Genomic DNA, 24,963 nt, shown 5'->3' with positions numbered 1-24,963 from the left:
GGGCGGGGCGGCGGCGCAGACGTAGCGCGTCACCGGCGGCCTGGCAGCGGGCGCTGTGGAGGCGGAGGCGGACGCGTCGGGAGGGCCGCGGCGCCGCGGAGTCGGGGCCTGCGTTGGGGCATGAGCCGAGGGGACGACGCCGAGCCCACGAGGTAAGCCGGGCCGCCGTGCGCCCCTGCACCCCAGCGCCCGCCCCGCGAGGGACCCGCCCGCCGCGGACGCTGCCCTCGCGGGGCGGCCTCTCAGGCCCCGCCCCCGGCCCGGAAATAGCGAAAATGCGAGAAGGGCCGCGTCGCCTCTGGGGACTCGCGGCCTGGGGTCGGGAGGTCGGGGCCCGGGCTTGACCCCGCCGTGACCGACCGTCAGCTCTAGGGACAGGTGGTCCGCCCCTCTGGGCTTTACCCCTCCCCCCTCCCCCCCCGTTAGGGCCGCTCCTGCCGGTCGTGGTCGCAGGTGAGCTGCGAGGGTAGACGTGACAGCGCGCGGCGCGCACTCCCCGCCAGGGACCGGGCGCCCTTGCACACCGAGGAGCTCTAGAGGGCCGCGTGCCTTCTTGATCTCATTGCACCCTGCCGCTCCTCCCAAGGGCCTGCGCTGCGCTGTCACCGTCTTACCTGTTTTTGTGGTTTTTTTTTTTTAAAGATTTTATTTATGTATTCATGGGAGACACAGAGAGAGAGAGAGAGACACACAGGCAGAGGGAGGAGCAGGCCCCATGCAGGGAGCCCGACGTGGGACTCGATCCGCGGACTCCAGCATCAGGCCCTGTACTGGATGCGGCGCCCAACCGCTGAGCCATCCAGGCTGCCCATGAAATTTTCTTTCTTTTTTTTTAAGATTTTATTTATTCACTCATTCATGAAAGACACACACACACAGAGAGAGAGAGAGAGGGAGGGAGGGGCAGAGACACAGGCAGAGGGAGAAGCAGGCTCCACGCAGGGAGCCCAACGTGGGACTCGATCCCGGGACCCCAGGGATAGACGCCAACAAGGAGCGCAACCCGTAGGGAGAGCTTTTCTGAGAAGACACTTAACTAAAGTCATGCAGTAACTGGATGCAAAAGCCAGGGTTTGAATACAGATCTTTCGGCCCCGTATCCTGTACTCGCAGCATCAAAACACGGTGGTAGCCGCCTGTGATAACAAGTCGTGGTTGGGTATTGCTTTTTTTCAGACGTGAGACAATCAGGAGGGCCCATCATGGAAGCGTGATCTCGAATGTTAGGTCGTTTCGAGAGGCCTTCCCCTTTCCACTAATTCTTTTTTTTTTTTATTATTTTTATTTTATTATTATTTTTTTTGATGATAGTCACACACACAGAGAGAGAGAGAGAGAGAGAGAGGCAGAGACACAGGCAGAGGGAGAAGCAGGCTCCATGCACCGGGAGCCCGACGTGGGATTCGATCCCGGGTCTCCAGGATCATGCCCTGGGCCAAAGGCAGGCGCCAAACCGCTGCACCACCCAGGGATCCCCCTTTCCACTAATTCTGAAGTAGTCCGACCTCCGTCTGGATGTCAGATCACCTTTTGCTTAATGGTGTTTGCAGCTGTCACTAGTTAGATCTTGTTTATTTATTCTGCTTCTGTTTTGTCCCGCCCCTCTTCCAATATAAGCATCCCTAGTGGAGACTTGTTTGTTCACTGCTCTGACCCCAATATCTAGACAAGGCCTAGAAATAGATACTCGGTTTTCTTTCTTTTTTTTTTTTTTTTGTATTTTTATTTATTTTATGATAGAGAGAGAGAGAGAGAGAGAGAGAGGCAGAGACACAGGCAGAGGGAGAAGCAGGCTCCATGCAGGGAGCCCGACGTGGGACTCAATCCTGGGTCTCCAGGATCACGCCCTGGGCCAAAGGCAGGGGCTAAACCTCTGAGCCACCCCAGGATCCCCCTTGGTTTTCTTTTTAAATGAATGCATGATCTGTAGGAAAATGGGAGGAAAGGAAAGCAAGGAGAAGACAAAATGTTTCTCCTCCTGTTTCCGTTCCTGGGATTCTGTTTATGTGTGTTTCACCTTTCTCTCAGGAGGTAAGAGCAAAATCTGTAGCTTACTCATATATCTGTTTTCGGCACACAGCCCTGGGTTTAGCAGTTGTTTATTATGCATTGCTGAGCAGAATGAACATGCGAGTGGGAAAGGAAGAAGAATACTCTCCCATGTGGGGCTAGATAAACACGTTCAACGATTACTTAAGGGCCCACCTTGTGCCAGACTTCATAAGCTGTGCTGAGATAAATAGGAGGTAACAGCAGTGTTCAGTCTACGTCACTAGTTTTTAAGACACAGTTCCTGCTGCACTGACCTCTGGGGCACTCCTGGTTATATAATATACATGGGTCCTATGTGTATTCTTAGTTCTGAAGTCTGGCACAACCCGCCATCTTCCCAGGTCTTTTTTCTTTCTCTGCCACATTATGTACTTGTTAAAGCTTTATTATACATCTGTCATCTCATTGTTGGTCCTCTCAGCAACCTTAAGTCACAAGCAGGCCAAGGTTTAGTATGTAGAGATGAGGGAACAAGCTCAGAGAGAAGTGACTTCCATTGGAAATGCCAAAATTTGAAACCAGGTGTTCTTGACACCCAAGTTTTTTTTTGTCTCCATCATAACCCTCATCATCCTTTTCTGGTTGTGAGATGAGACTTCTCAGGATGGAAGGCTAGTAACAATTTAGGCTAACATTAATTAGAAGCTTCTTAGGTGCCATTCATTGTTCTTAATGCTTTGGGTGTGTGAACTCTGTGAATCTGCACAACTTTGATGAGATGTTACTCCATTTTAGAGATGAGGAAACTGGTGTACAGAATGGCAGAGTGACTTGAGCAAGGTTACACAGCTAGCAAATGGTGCAACTAGAATGACTGTGGAGGAGTTAATCTCTTCTTCTGAGTCTCCCAAAATAATATGATGCTAGTGGACACTTACTGATTGCTTACCGCTGTCAGACGCAGTATCTAATGATTTTTCATGCACTCTCTCTGATCTTCACAACAGCCCTCTAAGATAAGAACTGTTATCTCCATTCATAGTATAGATGAGGAAACAGGAGAACATTCCCAGAATGTTCAGGGAATTCACCAAACCCACAACCAGCTTTAAAATCGAGTTCTAACTCCAAAGTCTAGGGCCTTAAATTTCCTAGATTGTCTTGTCTGTGAGGAAAACATGTTATGTTGCTCTTTCCCACTCATCTCCTTCAGTGCCATTAAGAGTCTTCTTTCTGGTGATTTCCAAGACTTATTTTGGGTAACAGTTGCTAAACTGAAGTATCATGTAGTAATAGAGACTTTGGCCTCCTGCCCAGTCTGCCTCCTGCTTCAGAAGAGGAAAACTTTAGTTTCTGCATGTAGAACCATATCCCTTTCACCTTAAATGGAAGCTTTTGCACTCCAGCTGCCAGAGGAGCTGTCCCAAGGGAACTGGTGCTGGGGCCAGTTGTGGAATAGTTGAGGCCTTTGAAGAACCGGTCAGAGTTTGCCCTCCTTGAATAAATGTTTGTTGAGTTGAATTTAGAGTCTGGTGTTCACAGAGTGTTGCTCCTCTCCTGCCTGAATGTTCACATTTCCTTTAGTATTTCATAGAGATTGATGGAAGCAGAAACCAAAACTCTTCCCCTGGAGAATGCATCCATCCTTTCTGAAGGTTCCCTGCAGGAAGGGCACCGGTTATGGATTGGCAACCTGGACCCCAAGATCACAGAGTAAGTCTAAGTCATCTTAACTTGTTACCTACAAACCTGGGATGTTTGTAGTGATGATGTTCAGGAAAACTTTCAAGAGATGCAAGATAATTTTTGGCCCTTTTATTTATGTTTTAATTATCTTTGAAGGGTATATTTTTTTGTCACTAACCTGTTATGTTGACATTTTTCCCGTATCCGGATTCTTCAGCAAGAACACAGGCTTGGGTATTGTTTAAAACATAGACCTCTTTTTCCTACTTGCCAAAGACGTTCTCCTGTTTTCACTGATTTGAATCCTTTTACCCAGTGACTACAGTGCATTATTTTCTAGAATCAGCCCACAGCGTACTTTTGTTCCTCAAAATGAAAGAACAAGCAGGAGAAGTCTCAGCACCTTCACAAACAGGCAGAGGGTACCACTTAATTGTATCATGTAGCCATGGAACCATAGAAAGTCAGAGCTGGAAGGCATCTTAGAGATCACATCAGTCCCTTTGGTTTTCCTGTATTCGTTAAATGATGTGAGTGCCTCTTGTGTGCCAAGTGCCATGCTAAGCAGTGTTCAAATCTGAGGAACCCTGTCTCAAGGTAACCAGAGCCTATTTTTAAAATAAAGGCTCAGAGCTGTTCTGCTTAAAGGGAGGGAGGTCCACCCAAAGCCTTTTGGCAGCTGCCACCCTTTCTTTGGTGGTAAATTAGAGGACTCTGGAGCACACTTGAAAACCTCTGATATGATCCAGCTCTTTTATCCTACAGCAAAGGAAACTGAGGCCCAAAACATGGCAGTACCTTGCCCCGGGTAACAAAGTTAATTAAATTGTCCTGACTCCCCACTCTTTGTACTGTGGCCATTATAGTTTAAAACAATTTCTTAGCAGAGAGAATTAAGTTTTTCCTTCTCCTAGTTTAGTAGGTACAGGGCTGTGGTTGGTGGCAGGATGGATGGTAAGGAGTGAGTAGATTGGGCTCAGTGCGATCAGTGCTTAAAGCAAGCATGGAGTATGCCATGGGTCCTAAGAGTTACTCCCTTTGGAATGATGTTAAAGGCAAGATGAGAGGAGACAAGAGAATCCATTTATTTGGATCTAGGATAAGGGGAGGTGGTATATACAATTGGGATTGGGAGAGAGGAGGGGGTGTGAACTAATGGATCAGGATCATAAAAGAAAGTTCAGTTCCTTGATCCTGTTCAAGTTCAGTTAGCTAAGTATAGATACCTTTGGATCCCTCTAGGAATTATGATGCCATTTAAGATATGTTGTCCCCATATTATGTTACTTTGGTCATTGGGGCCTTGGAATATGAACTGAGCATTTATTTTTGTTCTCTTTTTGGCTCATTGCTTTGAGGACAAATTTGTGAATCACCCAAGCCTCTCAATTATGTCTGTTGATCAGAGAAGCTGTTTCCATCATCTAAAACCCAAGCTGTGAGGGGATGCTCCAAAGAGTGGTTTCCATCCCCACCTCTGCTTGTCTCAGTGGAAATCTGGAACATGGAAACACTATTCATTGTTTTGGCTACAGTTCATTGTAATGAGACTTGTTCTAATTGTGTCCTGCTGCTTGATAGGAAGGTTCAAATGGGTATCTGCCACCTCAGTTTATGTCATAAGCTGGAGTATATGAATGTTTTCTTCAGTTAGATCATTAACAGGAACATTGAATCGAAACTTTCCTACTGCTATCTCTGCTCTTTTTATGTCAGGCCAAAGGTGGACATCACGTACTAAACTGCAGATCAGGGCTTTGCAGGGTCTACCTGTGGCTTCCCCACGTCTTTGCCACATGCAGTTTTGTTTACCGTTTTTCTTCTATGGATTCCTTATGTTAAAACATTTTCTCTGAGGCCCCTGGGGGTTGGTTATGTGTATGCCTTCAGCTCAGGTCATGATCCCAGGGCCCTGGGATCAAGCCCTGCATCAGGCTCCTTGCTCAACGGGGAGCCTGCTTCTTCCTCTCCCTCTGCTGCTCCCTTAGCTTGTGCTCTTGTACTCTTTCTGTCAAGTAGATAAATAAAATCTTAAAAAAATTTTTTTTCTCTGCCAAACAAACTGATTTATTAAATAGTATTGTATTTATTTTTAAAGATATAGCTACCAGTCATAGCTGTGGTTGGCATGAAATGCTTAGTATTATCTCATTTACTTTACTTAATTACAGCAAAGACACCTAACATGTTAGTAACGTAGGTATTATGGAAATGTGTAATTTCCTTCCAAGTTTTTGAATTATATAAACTTCTGGATCCTGTTCCTCTTAAAGTGGGTAGTGATGAACTTAGATAGACTATTAAAATATAGTCATTTCCAGGGACGCCTAGGTGGCTCAGTGGTTGAGTGCCTGCCTTTGGCCCAGGGTGTGATCCTGGAGTCCCAAGATCGAGTTCCTCATTCGGCTCCGTGCATGGAGTCTGCTTTTCCCTCTGCCTGTGTCTCTGCCTCTCTGTCCCTCTGTGTCTCTCATGAATAAATAAAAATAAAATATTAAAAAATATATATATAGTCGTTTCCAGACATTGTAGGATTGCATGCTGTGACTTTCATGAATGTGGGGCACCTGGGTTGTAGTTCAATCTCACAGTATTTGAATCTAGGTCTTTAAACTTGTAATGACTCTTAGGAGAAGTTTGTAGATCACACTCCAGTTTTCATAATTAAACCAACACCCCCACCCCCACCCATAAACTGCTGCTAGTTCCTGCTGTTTCCCCCTGCGGTGCACTCTTCTTATCTCTTTCCTGTGCATACCCCTGCTCTTTACTGTCCCTCTTCCTGATCTCTTTTATAAACTGATTTGAATGCCCCTCTTATACAAATGGTCTCTCACCTCTTGTTGGAGGTAATATATAGGTGTATGTTTATTGTTGTGAATAGTTACAAGGATATGTAAAACTGTGACAGTTTTTTAAGAAGATTTTTCCACTCAATTTTTCTTTTTTTTTTTCTTTTCTTTTCTTTTCCTTTTCCTTTTTTTTTTAAGTATTTTTTTTTTTTTAGGATTTTATTTATTTATTCATGAGATAACAGAGAGAGAGAGAGAGAGAGAGAGAGGCAGAGACACAGGCAGAGGGAGAAGCAGGCTCCATGCAGGGAACCCGATACGGGACTTGATCGCAGAACTCCAGAATCATGCCCTGGGCTGAAGGCAGTGCTAAACTGCTGAGCCACCTGGGCTGCCCTTTCTTTTTTTTTTTTTTTTAAAGATTTTATTTATTTATTCCTGAGAGATACAGAGAGAAGGTAGAGACATAGGCAGAGGGAAAAGCAGGCTCCCTACAGGGAGCCCAATGTGGGACTCGATCCCAGAACTCTGGGATCACACCCTAAGCCGAAGGCAGACGCTCAACCACTGAGCCACCCAAGCATCCCTCCACTAAATTTTTCAAAGTTTATTTTGTAATTCATTTGAGTTACCCTATGTATATGTGCTTCTTAGTTATTAAGCTGAGTCCTGTTCAAATTACCTGGAACGTCCCAATAATCTCCTCTCAGTGGAATATGCATTGCTAACCAACTGTGTAGCACTCTGATATTTTGCTTCATGTTAATTTGTGTTCATTGCTCTGTGGTTGCAGTATTCACCATTTCATGGCTATGCTATCTGCCAAGAATACCTGTACGACTAAATAGGTTTTAGAGGTTTAGATTTCAAGGAATGATGATGTATTATTGTTTGTGGAAGTAGCAGATTGTAAACTCATGTTCTTTCTACTCTATTCTGATTGCTCCGAACTATATGACGACTTTATATTCCTTACCTTTAAGGTGAAAATGTTCAACTAATGATCTGAACATTTCTTCTAGCTCTAATACTATATTATTCCTCTTATTTTAGCTCATAAGAACCTTATGAGGCAAGCAGAACAGATAATATTTTCTCTAGTTTACTTGTCTTTAAGTAGTCTTCACACCTAGCATGGAGCGCAGCGCGAGGCTTGAACTCATGGACCCTGAGATTGAGATCCGAGCTCAGATTAAGAGTCAGGCGCTTAACCGAATGGGCCACCCATGCACCTCTTTCCCTCTTTTCTGGGACAGGAAGAGTTGAGTACGTTGACTTAGTGTACTGAAAAATAGTGAATGATGGGACTGATTTCCCATCACCTAACTTACTGTTCTTTGTGCAGATATTCTAATAGTCCATATAACAGAACAATCCTAGCCTAAACTATCCTATTCTAAATGTTAAAATATAAGGACTTCTTTTAAATTGTTGTGGGACCCAGTCTAACCATAGGGTAAAAAACAATACCTCCAAACACCATTGCTAGTGCATGCAACAGAGAAACCAAAAAAGTTAATATCCTTAGACATTACCTATTTTCCACACTGTAGTTTCCTCGGAAAGGATTAATACTGGGTTTCTTTTTCACACATTAAATGTGCTGTGTAGAAAGCCTAATTAATAGCCACTGCATAATTCATAAGGAGAAATGAAGGGCAAAGCAGCAGAAATTCTAAAAGAAGGAGCATTCTAAGTAGAGGGTTTAAGTAGAAATAAGAAAGAGTGGGTGTGGGCAACCCAAGTGGCTCAGCGGCTTGGCGCTGCCTTCGGCCCAGGGCCTGATCCTGGAGACCCGGGATGGAGTCCTGCATCAGGCTCCCTGCATGGAGCCTGCTTCTCCCTCTGCCTGTGTCTCTGCCTCTCTCTCTGTGTCTCTCATGGATAAATAAAATCTTAAAAAAAGGAAGGGAGGGAGGGAGGGAGGGAGGGAGGGAGGGAGGGAGAGAGGGAGAGAGAGAGAGAGAGAGAGAAAGAAAAGAAAAGAGAAAGAAAGAAGGAAGGAAAGGGTGAGCAGTCTGTCGGGAGGACCTTTTTGACTAAATGAGTGGTTGAATACTCAATGATAGTGAAAACATTAGTTGGAAGAGATAGAATACTATCACATAGGGAGTACCTGGGTGATTGATCATTTCCCTTCTGCATGAGTAGTGATCCCAGGGTTCTAGGATTGAGTCCCACATCAAGCTCTTGCGAGGAGCCTGCTTCTCCTTCTGTCTCTGCCTTTCTCTGTGTGTCTCTCATGAATAAATACATAAATTAAAAAATATAAAATAAGGAATACTATCTGATTAATACAGGGCTTTTTCAATGTATTCAAACAAGAAATGTGAATTTCTTATAGAAGAGACTTATTACTGTGGGTGTTTAGCAGGATGCCGACAACCTGGATGTGATGTTTTAGTAGAGAAATGAGATATCATATCAGTACATAGAGTGGGTTGGAGGAGCAAAGACGACCAAAGATTAGCTAGGAGAGACTGCCAGAAACTAGGCCTATCACCTTAGGTAGAGACAGTGAACCTGGAAGCCAGTAGGTGACTAAGGGATGAAGAACACAATTGAAGAGCAGAATTAAAGATGGCCCTGATGTTTCTTGCCTGAGAAATGGAGAATCATGTTCACACTGACCAGTAGAATAGCTAGAAAGAGCATCTGTTTGTGGAGGGAAGGTCAGAGTGGGTTATACTAAATAAACTTAAAAGCAGTGGAGAGCCATCCAGGTAAAAAGGTCCTTCTGAGGCCGACTTTCAGAGATGAAATAGAACAAAAGGGGAGAGCATGTGCATGGATGTGTGCAAACAGTGTGCTTACCCATGAAGAAACTCTGGTTTTCTCAGCCCATTACTTATTTTTCTGTCATGATTTATGCTGCTTTCTTTTGATGCCTTGGTTTGCAGGAGTCAGCCTTTACTGTTTGCTGCTTAGATTCGAAACACATAGACATATAGAACAGAGAACATAAAGACCCAGCAAATAATTTCTACCAGTTTATAAAGATAATTTTCTCTAAAACAAATTATGCACTTAAAACAATCTTAAGGGACGCATGGGTGGCTCAGTGGTTGAGCATCTGCCTTTGGCTCAGGGTGTGATCCTGGGTCCTGGGATAAAGTCCCGCATCAGGCTCCCCACAGGGAGCCTGCTTCTCCCTCTGCCTATGTCTCTGCCTCTGTGTGTGTGTGTGTGTGTGTGTGTGTGTGTGTGTCTCATGAATAAAAACGTTTTTTAAATCTTAAAAAATAATAAGTCTTAAATGTCATTTCATTGACCTCCCATTGCCTACGGCATCAAATTAAAATTACCTCACCGAGGATACCAACATCCTTCACAACCTGTCCCCTGCCTGCCTTTCAGCCTCATCCCTTAACTGCCTTACCCTCACTCTCTTCCAGTGGAGCAGACTCCTTTTCACCTTTCATGTGATACTCACTAACCAGATGTCCCCTACACAATTGGGCCTCTTTATCTGTGTGCTCCTGTATGTACCTCTACATGCAAGTATCATAGTACTTTGTAGTTTTTTTGATCGCATATCTCTTTCCTCTAACCAGAATGTGAGGTCCTTAAAGGCAGGGACCTAGTTGGATTCATCTGGATCATTCAAGTGCCTATTACAGTTTTTGACAAGCAGTAACTGTCCATTTTAACATTTGTGTAGATTAATTACTTCTGTGCCATAAGGCAGGAAGGCCATTTTTCAAGACCCACTAGAAAGCACTATATTGCAGAAATATGTTGGGACTGGTGTACTAGCTCCTGAAGCCACAGGGCCCACATTTCATTAAGTGAAGCAAGGCTCTGAGGAGTAGTAAGCCTTCTCATACTTCAGCAGCAGATGAAAGTGCTTGCAGATGTGAAAGCAAGATTCTTCAGGCTTTTTTCACTATCAGAGCTTGCAGTTCCCATCTCCAGGAAGCAAAATAGTAAACATTTCATTCCTTTTGTTTTGGTGTTCCGATAATTTCAAGAAATTATCAAACAAGGACAGAAATCCTGGAGAAGTTGAAAGACACAGACCTAAGCAGATGTTCCTGGAATCTTAAGGTCGCACTTCTCAGGCAGAACATATTTGTTAGCTTTTCAAAGAATAATCTTTTGGCATTTTTTTTCTGAGTAGATTAAAATTCATTTCCTAGGAAATGCCGATTGCCTTACCTTCCTGCTATTAAGCAGAATGGAGCTGATGAAAAGATGACCAGCCCACAGTAGCCCTTAGATTGTTCTTTAGAAAAACGGGCCTGACCCACCATTCATGGCAGATAACACTGTGTTGAGGCTTGAGTGGGTATAGTAAGTAGAAGATGCAGCTGTGAGTTAAGGACACAGAGGAGGGGCTCCTGGCCAGCTCAGTCAGTGGAGCATGCAACTTAATCTTGGGATCGTGAGTTCAAGCCCTAAGTTGGGCATAGAGATTACTTTAATTAATGCATTAATTAGAGACCCAGGAGAGATTCTTCCCAGCCCATCTGTGTATTCGAGAGGCTCACCCTTACGGTTAGCCTACTCAAAAATAAGTAAAACCAGAAATTTACACTTGAGGTATCTCTCTTTTCCCTAAAGAATCACCTCCTACATCCTCAGTAGTAGCTGAGGTCTCCTGATGGGAGTTGAGAATTTGGAATCTAGGGAAATACAGTTGTTTGCCCTTTCAAAACAGGTCTAAAGACCAGATTAATGTCCATAATATGCCTTGGGATCCTTGTATCCTGCCCCAGTGCAAGACCTGTATTATGTCTTCCCTTGCTGTTCTGTGTCAGGCACCTGACCCAGGATAATAGGCTTGCTTGTTGATGCGCAGTAGTATCAAATTTAATATATATAGCTTATGATCCACTTCAAATCTTCCTGCCTCCCAAAGGAGATTCTTAAGAATAAAATTTTGATGAGTTTCTCCTAGAAAACAATGTGAATATAAATGTGGCTGTAACTACAGCTTTACTGACTCCCTATGGGGTAGAATTCCCAGTAATAACAGATTTAGCATGTGGGCTGATACCTTTTTAGTATCACAGGGACAGCATTGTTTAGAGAAAGCCTTGACTCCATTTGAATAGTGTGGAGGATGCCAGGAGGAAGGCCAAAGGAAAAGGAAACGGGAAAGCTGTTGGTTTGTCTCACCCTTACATCAGATGACAGGAAGTTGGAATTGAGATTGGCCACAGCAACCTGTTAAAGGCCACATCTGTTTGAATAACTTAAAAGCTCTATAGAAACCAAATAAGTTTGAGAGAAAGGAATCCAAGAAGAGGACTAGGGGCAAAATGACCAGCAAGAGCTTGGGGTCAAATTTCTTCCTGGGTCATCCATATTCTTTATCGACCATGTTCCCGAGTAGAAAGTGTGTGAAAACTCTGAGGTTGATTAGTTACCCACAGCTGGGTGATTATAGAACTGACTAGGTTCCCCTGCCCTGTGTGAGACTAAGCCTCAGTCACATTGTGGTTCCACATTGTCCCTAACATTCGGTCACTTCGGGGCTTGAAACTCTGAGGCACCTATGGAGGTGCTACTAGCTGTGGTTTGGTTTTTGGCAGAGCTTTACCCAAGTGCAATTTGTGGCTAATGATTAATTATGAAATCTATTACAGAAGTCTTCCAAGGTTGTTTTTCTGTTTGTGTGAATGTGTATGTATGTGCTACTTTATTTATTTTTGAGATAGGATAGTCCTTGGCTTTTGGAGTGTGGGTATGTGTTCCTGATGGAGTTGTAGTTACTCACAAATACTAGTTCATTGCCAAGAAATTAAAAATAAATAAATTGACACTATTTTTGAGCTTTTCTCCGAAAGAAAAACAAATGGTACATGTGGGCCAGACAGCTGTTTGTTAGGTGTGGTTTTTTGTTTGGTATTTTTGTGCTGGACAGATGCATAGCCATGACAATTCGAGTCCCATTCCAAATAGAGGCAAACAAGTCTGTTTGCCAAATAAACTAACGCAGCAGTTTGGAAGAAGGCAGGGGGCGGGGGTGCAAGATATTTTCCCCCCTTAGGATAAATTATCTCCTGCTTTCATCTCACACTTTGGGCCAAGTGGCTAGCCAGATTCCCAGAGTGTACTTATGGTCTATTCTTTCTCTACAGATACCACCTCCTCAAGCTCCTCCAGAAGTTTGGCACGGTAAAGCAGTTTGACTTCCTCTTCCACAAATCAGGTGCTTTGGAGGGGCAGCCTCGAGGGTACTGTTTCGTTAACTTCGAAACTAAGCAGGTAAAGAAACCTTCCTTTTCACGGTGCCTTTTATGCTCCCCTACTTATTTATACATCTCTCTCAACTACTAGAGTAGCAGTGCCTTGTGGGCAGGAGCCATGTCAGATTCATCTCTCTGTGCCTTGCCCTGAGTCCTGCAGGAGGACCCATGATAAACGAGTGAATGGCTTTCAAAATCTACCCTCCCCAGGCTCCCGGTCTGAGGCGGCTGACCTACTTTACTGACCAGATGCTTTGGGGTGCCCACATTAAGCACATGGACATCTTCCTCCCTATTGTGGTTTGTTTGTTCCTTTAATGGCAGGCCAACAAAGCCTCCTTTTCTTTCAGTAGTTTTGCCCCGTGGTGCAGAATCATCCCTGTGTGTGGTGAGCCACCCACAAACTCTTTTATTTTGATTTCTTAAAAATGTACCCTTCTCAGTCTCAGAACAACTGCATACAGATTTGAATATACATGAAGGAAGAGAGCATTACGTGTATCTTCTTGGAGTAAAATTCTATCTTTTGAGTGAACATACCTTGATAAAGAAATTGAATTTGAATGTTATTAAATACAGACTTACTGTTTAGTATTCTCTATAACTTTATTAGTCACGTGGAAGGGCATTGCCTAGTTATTGTTTCATTAATATTATATTTGGCTGTTTTTCTTGTTATAAAAAATAATACATGTTGAATATAGTTGAAAATACAGATCAGTGACTTCATTTATCAGCCCAATACCCAGGCATAATCACTGTTATTATTTGGTTATATATCTTTCTAGTCTTGTCTTTCTTCACCCACACACATGCATACACATATATGGCTTAGAGCACATATATAAGATCATATTGTCCTGTTTACCACTCAAAGTATATTAAAAATTTTCTGTCCTCTATTATACATCCAGATAACATTCTATACCATGATACTGTAGTTTCACCAGTGCGACTACATATTTGCAAAAAATCACTGATACAGAGTTTTAACTTAGACCTCAGTTTAAAAATGAATCAATGGGATCCCTGGGTGGTGCAGTGGTTTGGCGCCTGCCTTTGGCCCAGGGCGCGATCCTGGAGACCCGGGATCGAATCCCACGTCGGGCTCCCGGTGCATGGAGCCTGCTTCTCCCTCTGCCTGTGTCTCTGCCTCTGTCTCTCTCTCTCTCTCTGTGTGTGTGTGTGACTATCATGAATAAATAAATAAAATCTTTAAAAAAATAAAAAATAAAAAATAAAATAAAAATGAATCAATGTCATTTTGATGACTGCACAATATTTCACTGTGGGAATATATGATAAGTTAACTGACTAATCCCCAGTTGTTAGCTATTTAGGTTGTCCTCAGTGATTCACAAGTATAAACAGTATGCTAGTGAATATCTTCATACTTCTAATTATGCTCACACATATGTATATCCGTAGAAATGGAATAGTGTCAACAAAGGCCTTACATAATTTTTCTTGATACAACTGCTATCCTCAAGTAATGATGTATCAGTATGTTCTGAGACTGTATGAGAGTGTTGTTTGTCCTTATCAGTGCTAAGGATTCTTTCAGTTTCCTCTAACTTTTGTGAGTGAGGCGCTAAGTGATACGTGGCTGTTCTGAATGGGGAAACTAGAAGAATGCTGTGTATGGTTAGCATTTTTAAATACTTTACTCTTCCCTAATGATAGAATGTGATGAATATTCTTGCAACCCTTGTAGACAGCTAAAAATCAGTGGTCATGCTGGGAATACATGCTATTTTTAAAACACTGGACTACACAGCAGCCTGGGTGGCTTAGCAGTTTAGCGCCACTCTCAGCCCAGGGCCTGATCCTAGAGACCTGGGATTGAGTCCCACGTCAGGCTCCCTGCATGGAGCCTGTTTCTCCCTCTGCCTGTGTCTCTGCCTCTCTCTCTCTCTCTCTCTCTCTCTCATGAATAAATAAATAAATAAAATCTTAAAAAAAAAAAAAAAAAAAACACTGGACTATGGGTCACAAAGCCTAGCTTCTATTGCTGGTTCTTTTATTTATTAACTTTGGGCAAGTCTCTTAACCTCTTTTGGCCTCAGTTTTCATTTAAAAATGGGGATTAAAAATACCTTTCTTGCCTTCCAGGAAGTTGAAAAAAATAGATGAGGGTATATAAGAAAATACAGTTGGCATTTAATAATGCTGTTGAATACATGAACTCTGAAGTGATATACAAAGAGGAATTTTTTTTAAACATTTATTCCCTTGCTGGCATCTTATTACTGCTGATGCTACAGAATCAATAGAGAGTACCATGTGGATTCTAATTGATTGGTGACACTTAAGAGTAAAACGTCTCATATCTGTCTCTCAGTTAGACAAGCAAGCATGGCAGTGACTTTCCAATGGCTGACACTTAGTGAGTACACAGATGTCTGTTGAATGTCATACTGACAAACTCTGGAGGGGGAAGAGAATCACTGGTAAAACCAGACTGGAATGCCTGTGGGTATTATACTGTGATCTCAGATAGATTCTTCTTCTTCCTCTTCCTGTTTCTTATGGGCTTCTTCACCCCCTAGTAGACGTGGGTTATGCTTGGCTGAGTGCCTCATGGATACACATGGGGCAGAGAAGGTTTGGCAGGATGGAAAAGTACGACCAGGCTTCCTGGGAATGTCCTAGAATGACTCTTAACCAGCTTCAGGAATTCCTTTTAACCTTGTTGCTTCTGTATCTGATAGGGAAAGGGTCAGGGAACTTTTGGCTCCAAAAGCCAGGTGCATAGATTGGCTCACACAAATACCTTGCTCACAGGCTCTTTGACTCATTCCTGCTTTTTCCGGACTAGTTTCCTTCACTCCCATATCCTTTGAAGCCATTACTGTTTCTCGCTTTGGATCCAAAGTATAAGCCCTAGTCTGGGGTATAGTTCCAGGGTCCCTGAGGGAAGTAAATTTCTTAGCACAGTAGGTCCTGACAGACAGAAGTGTACAGAAAGGTATCACCTAGTAAGAACAATCCACTAACATTGAGTGCTTACTGTGTGCTGCATGCTTTCTTTATATGCACTCTTTGACTCCTCACAATAGGCAATGAGGAACAAGTAGTAGTATGCATATTGTATAGACGAAGAAGCTAATATTCACAGAGATTAAGGAACCTGTCAGTCAGGATATACTGCCAGTAAGTGGCAGAGCCAGGGTTGGCATTTGTGTTTGGCTGACTTTACAAAACTCATACCCTTTCTGTTATTCTGTCTTTTTCCTTTCTTTCTCTCTATTTTTTAATTATAAATCCTTTGCAAGTTGTTTATCAAAGGCAGACTGGTCAGGACTGCAACCATCAAAGCTGGTGAGGCCCTATGAGATACATACAGCTAATTAGGCATTTGAAGTTTCGGCTAACATTCTTCCCTTTCCTGGACAGGAAGCAGAACAAGCCATCCAGTGTCTCAATGGCAAGCTGGCTCTGTCTAAGAAGCTGGTGGTGCGATGGGCACATGCTCAAGTAAAGGTAAGTCTAATTGGCTAGAAAGACAACATCAAGCTTGCCCAGAATGAGTTTTCCAGAAGATAGTTGTCCATTTATCCATTTGCATCCCAGCCTCTTCACATCTGGAGCAGTCATACTTTGGTCTCCTACTTGTATTTACCATCTGTGTTGCCAGATTTTTCTTTTAAGAAACATCTCAGGAGGGATTAAGTTCTTTCATTGTTTCTTTCCACATACCCACAGATTCTGTTTTTGATTGATTTTTCCATGTGGCTGATGTGTATACTCAGACCTCTATCATGTTTTCAGTGGGGGTTGTTCTTTGGAAGAAAAAATGTATTTATTTTTAAAATTAGTTGCTTTAGGCGTTATTAGACTCTTCCCAGCCTCTCAATTTTGTGGAGAGCTTGAATATGTTTATCCTAACTGCTTGAGAAATGGGTGGTTTGTATGAGTGCTTAAAGCACCAGTGTCTCATTACTCCAGAGAGTTTGAGAGTTATTTGTAGGACTTTGCAGGGTCTGTTTTGTCTCCAAAGCCCAAGAAGTGGCAAATCACCTTATTCATCTTCTGGCTGGTCTCTTGGGAGAATGCACTGGAAAAGATATGACCATTTAAAAAAAAAAAAAAAAAAGAATGGCATTCTGTTTTACCTGGCCCAGAGGTGAAGTATGTGGACTGGAGCAATCCCAAGAGCTTATTCTCTTCCTTTGTGGTGGGGTCTTAACAGACCTGCCTGTGAAAAGATTTGTAACAGTTAAAAAGTGGAGCTTCAGTGTTTAGCTAAGGAGCACTGCTTGTGATCACAGACTCCCTACCCATCAAGCTTCCCAGTAAGGAGTTATGGCAGTTAAACATTTGAGCTCAGTGTCCAAACTGAAAAACAGAGCTCAAACACTTTGGATCCTCATGAAGGATCTCAGGTAATCACAGAGCCATCTCAATTTCTAGGACATGTTGCCTTAAAAATAGAAACAACAAGGAGAATTACGAAATACTTTTTTACTCAAAAGAAAATCAAGTCTCATTTGCCAAACTGGCTGTGATTTTCTCATTCTGTGTCTCATTGAAAAGACACGCAAGAGAAATCATCCTTTGTTCCTGTCTTTTCGTTTGAAAATCTCGATGCCTTGTGGCTCTCTTCTCCTACAAGTCTTTTTGACCACAGGCTCCTGATTACTCCTTAGTATTTAATTTACTTTTTACAAGAGGTATATAATTATCTGACATCAAATTAAACTACCCTTTTGCTATAGGATGTTTTCTATATCAGTGGCTAAAAGCCGTTAATACTTTCCGTCTCCAATCAGGCCTGTTAAGAATTTTGCAAAAGTCTAGCAAAATTCTTAAGTATTTTGAATAAAGCAAAATAAATATTGTAAGAGGTGATATGTGACAGTTAAAACAAAAATGTAGGAAGGCAATCCTATTGTATATTTATACCAGCTGTGAATTAGAAAGTCAAAGTTCTTTCAACTGCCAAGTAAGGACGACTAGTGGCTAGATGGAAAGCTACTTCTAAACTTCTCTTTCTAAATGTATAGCTTTTAGGCAGAACGTGTGGAGTTTTGCATAATTCTAAATGTAAAGCAGTCCTCAGATTGTCTAGAAACACGCTGACAATACGCTAATAGATTTGTGGTTTCTGAATTTATGTACTACAGTAAAGGACTGGGTTTTGCTTATCCAAGTGATTTGTCTTTTTCTTTCAGAGGTACGATCATAATAAGAATGATAAGATCCTTCCTATCAGTCTTGAGCCATCCTCAAGCACTGAGCCCACTCAGTCTAACCTAAGGTAAGATGTTGTACTAAAGAGAAACACAAATATCCAAGAGTATGAGCCACTTTTCATTCCAAGCCTTCTTTCATACCTTAGTGAATCTTTAGACTCTTAATTTAGAATAGAATCCACTAACTATTGACATGTTGAGAGACATGTTCAGTTAATCTCCCGAATGTATACATATCCTCTCCTTGCATACCCCTAAGATCATATACTTAGAGAATTCATTCACTCAAAAAAGACTGGATGGACCTGCCATATACCAGCCATCATGCTGGACCCTGGGATACAGGGTATGTCAGACAATCCTAAAGAGAAGCATTTTCATGAAGCCTGAAGTCTCATCAGTGTTTGTCATTGTCTACTACTTCCTCCCCAACTGTGAGTTCCTTTATACAGAGTGTTGGTTTATAGCACTTTCATTCTCTGTGCTGTGTTTCTCTGACAGTAACAGTGTTGGTTCTAATGTGCACAAATTGTCAGTTACTTCTTCAGAGTTAATTCAAAACAGAAGGAACAAAGGGTTGAGTGGAGAAAGGCAAAGTTAAAGTGGATGGTTGAGCAGAAATAGAGGGTTTTTGGATTTTTTTTCTCCCCACATTATAGCCTAGGGAGAAATTTTAATGACAATAGCCAGATTTATTGAGGTTACTCTAAAGCAGGCACTGTGCTAAACACTTCACATGCTATATATCATTTAATTATAAAAATTCTGGTAAATGTACTGTAATAGTCATTTTATATCCAAGGGAACTGATGCTTAGCAAGGTAAACTATCTCAGCCAAGATCGCACAGGTAGCAGATAGCAGATCTCAAATTCAAAGTTAGGTCTGCTGAGTTTTTGAGTTACTACTTTGAGTTACTACTTCAAAGAAAGTTCATGCTGTGAATGCAAGAATACAGTTCTGAAGCCTTTTCCAGGGGAGGAAGAGCAGATAGGTGAAAGAGCATCAGTGTCCTATAAGGGTTAGAAATCAGCAAGCAGTCATAAAGTCAGGAAAGTGATGCCTATTTGGATGGAGGACCAGACAGCAAACAAACAACTTTTCCTTGTGTATTTATTTTTTTAAGATTTTTATTTACGTATTAGAGAGGGGAGAGCAGAAGAGTGGGGAGGGTCAGAAGGAGAGGGAGAAGTAGGCTCCCCGTTGAGCTGGGAGCCCAACAGGGACTCAATCCCAAGACCTTGAGACCATGACCTGAGCCAAAGACAGATGCATAACTGAGCTACCAGGTGCCCCAACCTTTCCTGTATGTTATCTGCACCAAACAAAACAGATTTATAAGCATCTCATGAAGCTTCAGAGGAAAGTGATCCCTAAATGTTTTCAGGATAAATGTTAGTAAAGTAAAATTAATTTTATAGTTAGTAGTTTAGCATCATTGGTTTGTGTATTTATAATACCTCCTGAAATATTTTGTTTGGTAAATTACTATATTTTATATATTATAAATAAAATTTAATATTTTTGTAAATATTAAATGTAATAGTTAATGTTATTGATTTCTTATTTTTGTGCTCTTTTACTATTTTGTACTCCCAGAAATTAAAAAAAACATATATGATGACTTTTGTAGGTTCCTTGGGAATTATATCCACTCTGCTGTTTTCCCCATAAAGTTTGAACCGCCGTGAATCACAGATTTTATAAATCTGACTCGTGTTGGGAAGAGACCACTGTGTTTATGCATGGTGTGCTACATGTTACAGTAACATGTTTTTAGTTTTATTTTCAGTGTTTGCACTTCTACTAGACAGTTGAGTATTTTCCATTTATTTTGTAATCCAGAGAACCTCAGCTTACATCTTTCTTATTAACATCTATACCTAATTAGAGAAATTTGTTTTTTGGTGACTCCTACAAAACAAATAGCTGGTTATCCCATTAATGGGGAAGAAATGCTGGAATGCAGCTTGGTAATAAGATGCATCGGTAATACATCAGTGTTCTTTTTGATTGTAACTTAGGTTTTAAATTTTACATTGACCATGTGAAGTTTTGAGTATGTGCATCCGATGTAAACTTTTTGAGGATCTCTAAAAGGCCACTGTATACATTCCCTTCCAAGTTTCTCTCCCTGACAGTAGACCACTGACAGCACTGAGAATGGAAGGGGAAATCATGGGTCATAGAATACCCATTGCCTGAGGGCTTTGCATTCTGGTCCAGGGAAGGCAGTGACCTCCATCAGAAGGGAATTCCCCCAACTTGTGCAGTGTCTCCTCACCTCTTCTTTCTAATACAGAGCTGCTCAGCTCCCAGTCTGATGGAAAGGAGAAAGCAAGGGCTTTGGTAATAACAAACTAGGCTTGAATCCTGTGCAGGCTGTGCAGTCTGTTAGCTCTGTGAACCTTGGGCACATTACTGCTTCTCTGCATTTGTTTCTTTATCTGTAAAAAGTGCATATTATTGTAAGGATTAGAAAAAATATAGGTAAAATTTTGGGCACAGTGCCTGGCTCATTGTAAGCACTCCATAAGTGATTGTATGTATAAATACATATTTGTTCATAAAAAAGAGATTTTGTAGGATTTCCCAGGGTGTTTTTTCCATTATTATTCAGTGATTCAACAAGTAGTACAATGTAGTAGTTAGTAGCATGGGATCTAGAATCTGTGTTTAAACCTCAACTCTTCTATTTACTAGCTATGTAATATTGGGCAAGTTAACCTTTCTTTTTTTTTTTTTTTTTTTCAAGTTTTTTTTTTTTTCAACCTTTCTGTGCATTGGTTCCTTCATCTGCAAAATGAGGAATATGATCTATCTTATATTTCTTTCAATCCTACAGAAATTATTTTTTCCAATTTTTTATTGCTCTAAAAGACACATAAAATAGCATTTGCCATCTTATGAATTTTTTTAAAAGATTTTATTTATTCATGAGAGATACAGAGAGAGAGAGAGAGGCAGAGACACAGGCAGAGGGAGAAGCAGGCTTCATGCAGGGAGCCCAATGTGGGACTCAATCCCAGGACCCCAGGATCACATCCTAGGCCTAAACCACTAAGCCACCCAGTGATCTCCACCATCTTACGAATTTTAAGTGTATAGTTCAGTGGTACTAAATATATTTGCAATGTACAACCATTACCACCATCCTTCTCCATAATTCTTTTCATATTGCAGAACTGAAATTCTATACCCATTCAATAATAACTTCCTATTCCCATATCTCCCAAGCCCCTGGCAACCCCCATTCTACTTTACGTCTCTGATTTTAACTAGTCTAAGTACCTTATACAAGTGGGTCATCCAGTATTTTTCTTTTTGTGACTGGTTTATTTCACTTAGCATAATGTCTTCAAGGTTCATCCATGTTGTGGTGCATGTCAGAATTTCCTTCCTTTTTAAAGCTGAATAATATTTCAGAATGTGAAATAATACCATACCCTGCTTATCCATTGATCAACACTTGGATTGCTTCTACATTTTACTAGTTTTTTTAAATTTTTTTTTTAATTTTTATTTATTTATGATAGTCACACAGAGAGAGAGAGAGGCAGAGACACAGGCAGAGGGAGAAGCAGGCTCCATGCACCGGGAGCCCGACGTGGGATTCGATCCCAGGTCTCCAGGATCGCTCCCTGGGCCAAAGGCAGGCGCTAAACCGCTGCGCCACCCAGGGATCCCCATTTTAATTATTTTGACTAATGCTCCTATAAACACATAGGTGTATAAATATCTCTTCCAGATCCCACTTTCAATTTCTATCTGAATTATTTGAGAGCCTATTATCTGCTGAGCATTAAGGTGTCAGTGTTTGCATCTGAATATTTAATGTAGCCATATGTGAAGTACTGTTACCAGTGTCTGAGATTTTAGTAAAAATGTAATAGATGGTTCAGGTTTGATCTCTTTTTTTAAAATGTTACTTGAGTGTGTGTTTTATGTGAAATATTTGCATATTCATGTTTTAGTATGTTGTTGCTTCTGTGATATGCACAAAAGGCGCAAAAAAGATGAGATACACCAGTATTTTCTGAGTGTACCCAGGCCCGCTCTGATCCTCTTCTATCCTTTTTTCCAGTGTCACTGCAAAGATAAAAGCCATTGAAGCAAAGCTGAAAATGATGGCAGAGAATCCTGATGCAGAGTATCCAGCAGCTCCTGTTTACTCCTACTTCAAGCCTCCAGATAAAAAAAGGACTACTCCTTATTCTAGAACAGCTTGGAAATCTCGAAGATGATGGTTACGAATTATTGTAGCAGCAAAAGCAAATTGGTCTCTATACCTGAAATCCTCTGCCTTTGTACTTTGTAGATGTGAGTGGTACTTCCCAACAGAGCACAATCACATGTTAACGTTTGGTAACATAACATTTTTGGATGTCTCATGGATGTTTCTTCCCTGAAGTATGTGTGGAATTGAGCATCATCCAGAATAAATAGGATTGTATCCAAAATTGTGATTTGAACACTGGGATGCTCTAGTTGGCTGGTTTGTTTGGATTTGTAACTCCAGAAACATTATATAGTAGGCCAGAGAGAAAGGCAAACGTAAAAAATGTTATTTAAATCAGGAAACTAAATTTATTAATGTCCATCTTAAAAAAAAAAAAAAAAAAGAACACTTTTCTGTGCTCAGATGTCTTTACAGCATAAAGAAAAAGTAAGAGGAAGGAAAGTGAAAAATTTTGAATCATGTTGAGAACTTATTGTTCCTGAATTTATTATGGAAATCCCTCCAACTAGACTAAAAAGGAAAAGTTCTTGGCAAAAGGAGCTGATTCTTTGAGCAAATGTTGTGGTAATCTGTTTAAGAATTATGGTTAGTGTTTCAAAATCCCAGTTAGGAAAACATGGTGTATATCTTAAGATTGTTTGCGTAAACAAAACTGTAGAATCAAATTTAGCATTTTATACCACAACGGAAGTCCTATTTGGAAATCCAGCTTTTATTCTATAGTGATCATTTTTTTAAAAATCTAAATATTTAAATTCTGCCTTCTATAATACCAAACGTTGTTATTAACGTGGGACTTTTTAAAATTGCACTTATTGCATGAGGTTTTTTTTTTTAATAGCATGAGAATGTTCTATTTGGAATTGTATCATGGCCAATCTAAATAGGAAAACAAAATTTCTTTGAAAACCTAATCGTTGTTATATTGATCTCTATCAAGCATACTATTTATTAATTAGGGGTCTGAGTAGAAGAAATGGAACTGTCTTGTACAGCATGAGGAGGGGACATAGAGTGAACACAGAAGGTCAGTGGAGCAGGCCCTCCTCTGGCACCAAGATTGTAAAATGACTTCATGTTTTATGTAGTTTTTAAAGGTTTGGAAGACTGTATGACTTTAAAAGGGTTCTTCCTTTGTAGCACATACTTCTGCCCGATGTTTTGCCACTTGGAATATCTTAAATATAGGAGCAGAGAGAGAAAAATAAATCAACAGATTTGGCAATGTGTTTCTATCGGCAGTTTTGGTCATTTTGGTGCCAGGTTGGCAGTCTGTTTCATTGGGCAGCACCTTTGCTTCTTGACCAGGTAAATCATTTTGATACCTACCCGCCATTCTTAGTGATTATGGACACTTACCATTATTTTTCCTAGCAAGAGGAAGCTTGCGTTATAGGAATTCAAGTCTTCCTGTGGGCATAAGTGAGTTTAAGACACTTGAACCAAATCTTGAGCAGAGTGAGGTTTCAGAGTTTATAGAACCGGTTCAGAGAAATTCTCATCCTCTTTCCCAAGGTAAATCTTTTTAGATAGCTTTAGATGGTAAATACTTTCTGCACTTATTAGCTCTGTCAATGATGCAAGTAACTCTCCTTCCATTTGAGGGATAGTTCAGGGAGGTGGGAGCATTATCTCCCATTTTTCTGGTGACTTCTTAAGAGTACTAATTCACCATTTTATCCTTACGTCCTCAAGGGGTTATGGTGGAGTAGGACTTAATGCAAAATAGTCTTCTATTTTTAATAGGAACCTTACCTAACTTTGGATTATCTAGAGCTGTTTCCTTTAGAAACCAGAGCTATTTATTTGTATTTAAAGCAATGTTAATTATTTGTACTGATTCTTAATTCCTCTGTGTGAATAAATGCAAGACAGTGCCTGTGTGGTTGTGTCTTCTCTCATTTATTTTCTGGAATAAAGACTACAGTTCTCTGGTAGGTTCATTTCCCCTCAGGACTTGGGCCGGGGTGTCTAGATGGGATGTTTTTTCTAAGTACCTTCTCTACAGAAGGCTCTGGCTAGCGGCGACCTCAGAGACCATTCTCTCCACCTGGTATGCCTGCCTACTTCTGTTGTTAGAGATGAGAAAGTAGTTTTCACAGCAAATCTAACCATTTGAAAAGAAGCTGTAAGTGAAGTCACTGAACGTATCACACTGTATTTGGTCCTTTCAGATTAGAGGTTTCAAAGAATAAATGTATGTGTCATAAATATGCTGAAAGCAGTCTGGTGTAAGGTTTGTAAAATACGAGTTAACTTGATTGACTCATTGTTTGAAGTTACAAGAGTGAAGAATTTAGGGAATATTCAGGAAAGTGGTATGAGCTGTATTCGTAATCTCAGCTCCTGGTTTATCAAATGCAAAATGTAACCGTAACCAGTGGACATTCTGTAACAGGCATTTCACTGTTGAGTAAGAGGATCACAAGAGGAATGGTTTTTCAAAGCATGTCAAAAATCAACAGCAAAGGTTTTTTAAAACCAAATATCCCAGAGCTCTGTCCCTTGTTTAAATTACATACAGTCAATTTCTGAATCAGCAAATAGAACTGATTGTTTTAATACTACTGTACATAAGGGATTAATTCTTCCCTTATAAATTGAATGTTAAATGTTTCTTATATATAATCACTTTGTTCTTAAAATATTATTTGATCCTGGGGCGCCTGGTGACTCAATAAGCTTCTGACTTTTGGTTTTGGCTCAGGTCATGATCTCTGAGGTTGTGAGAGCAAGCCCCGCATCGGCTTCTGAGCTCAGCTAGGAGTCTGCTTGGGATTCTCTCTCTCCCTCTTCTTCTGCCTTCCCCTGCTCTCTCTTTCGACTTCTCAAATAAATCTTAAAATATGATTTGATCCCATCGTA

General features: G+C 41.1%; 1 protein-coding gene across 2 annotated transcripts; it reads left to right on the top strand.

Moving 5' to 3' along the window:
* The first annotated feature begins 14 nt into the window (after positions 1–14).
* Positions 15–23,975, top strand: RBM18 (RNA binding motif protein 18). 2 transcript variants are annotated; one of them, XM_077850593.1, is made up of 6 exons: positions 15–152; positions 3,577–3,705; positions 12,557–12,683; positions 16,061–16,147; positions 17,839–17,924; positions 21,943–23,975. In XM_077850593.1, the coding sequence occupies exons 2-6, from the start codon at positions 3,593–3,595 to the stop codon at positions 22,100–22,102; spliced, it is 573 nt and encodes a 190-aa protein (XP_077706719.1). In that variant the 5' UTR covers positions 15–152; positions 3,577–3,592; the 3' UTR covers positions 22,103–23,975. The 2 variants fall into 2 exon arrangements, with proteins under 2 accessions (XP_077706719.1, XP_077706720.1); XM_077850594.1 differs by having other exon boundaries at positions 27–152; positions 3,587–3,705.
* The last annotated feature ends 988 nt before the right edge of the window (positions 23,976–24,963 follow it).

This window comes from Canis aureus, chromosome 16 (genome assembly GCF_053574225.1).
Source record: "Canis aureus isolate CA01 chromosome 16, VMU_Caureus_v.1.0, whole genome shotgun sequence".
NCBI classification, from domain to species: Eukaryota; Metazoa; Chordata; class Mammalia; order Carnivora; family Canidae; genus Canis; species Canis aureus.
Note: the sequence above shows the minus strand (reverse complement) of the source record. Positions and strands in the feature narration are given on the sequence as shown.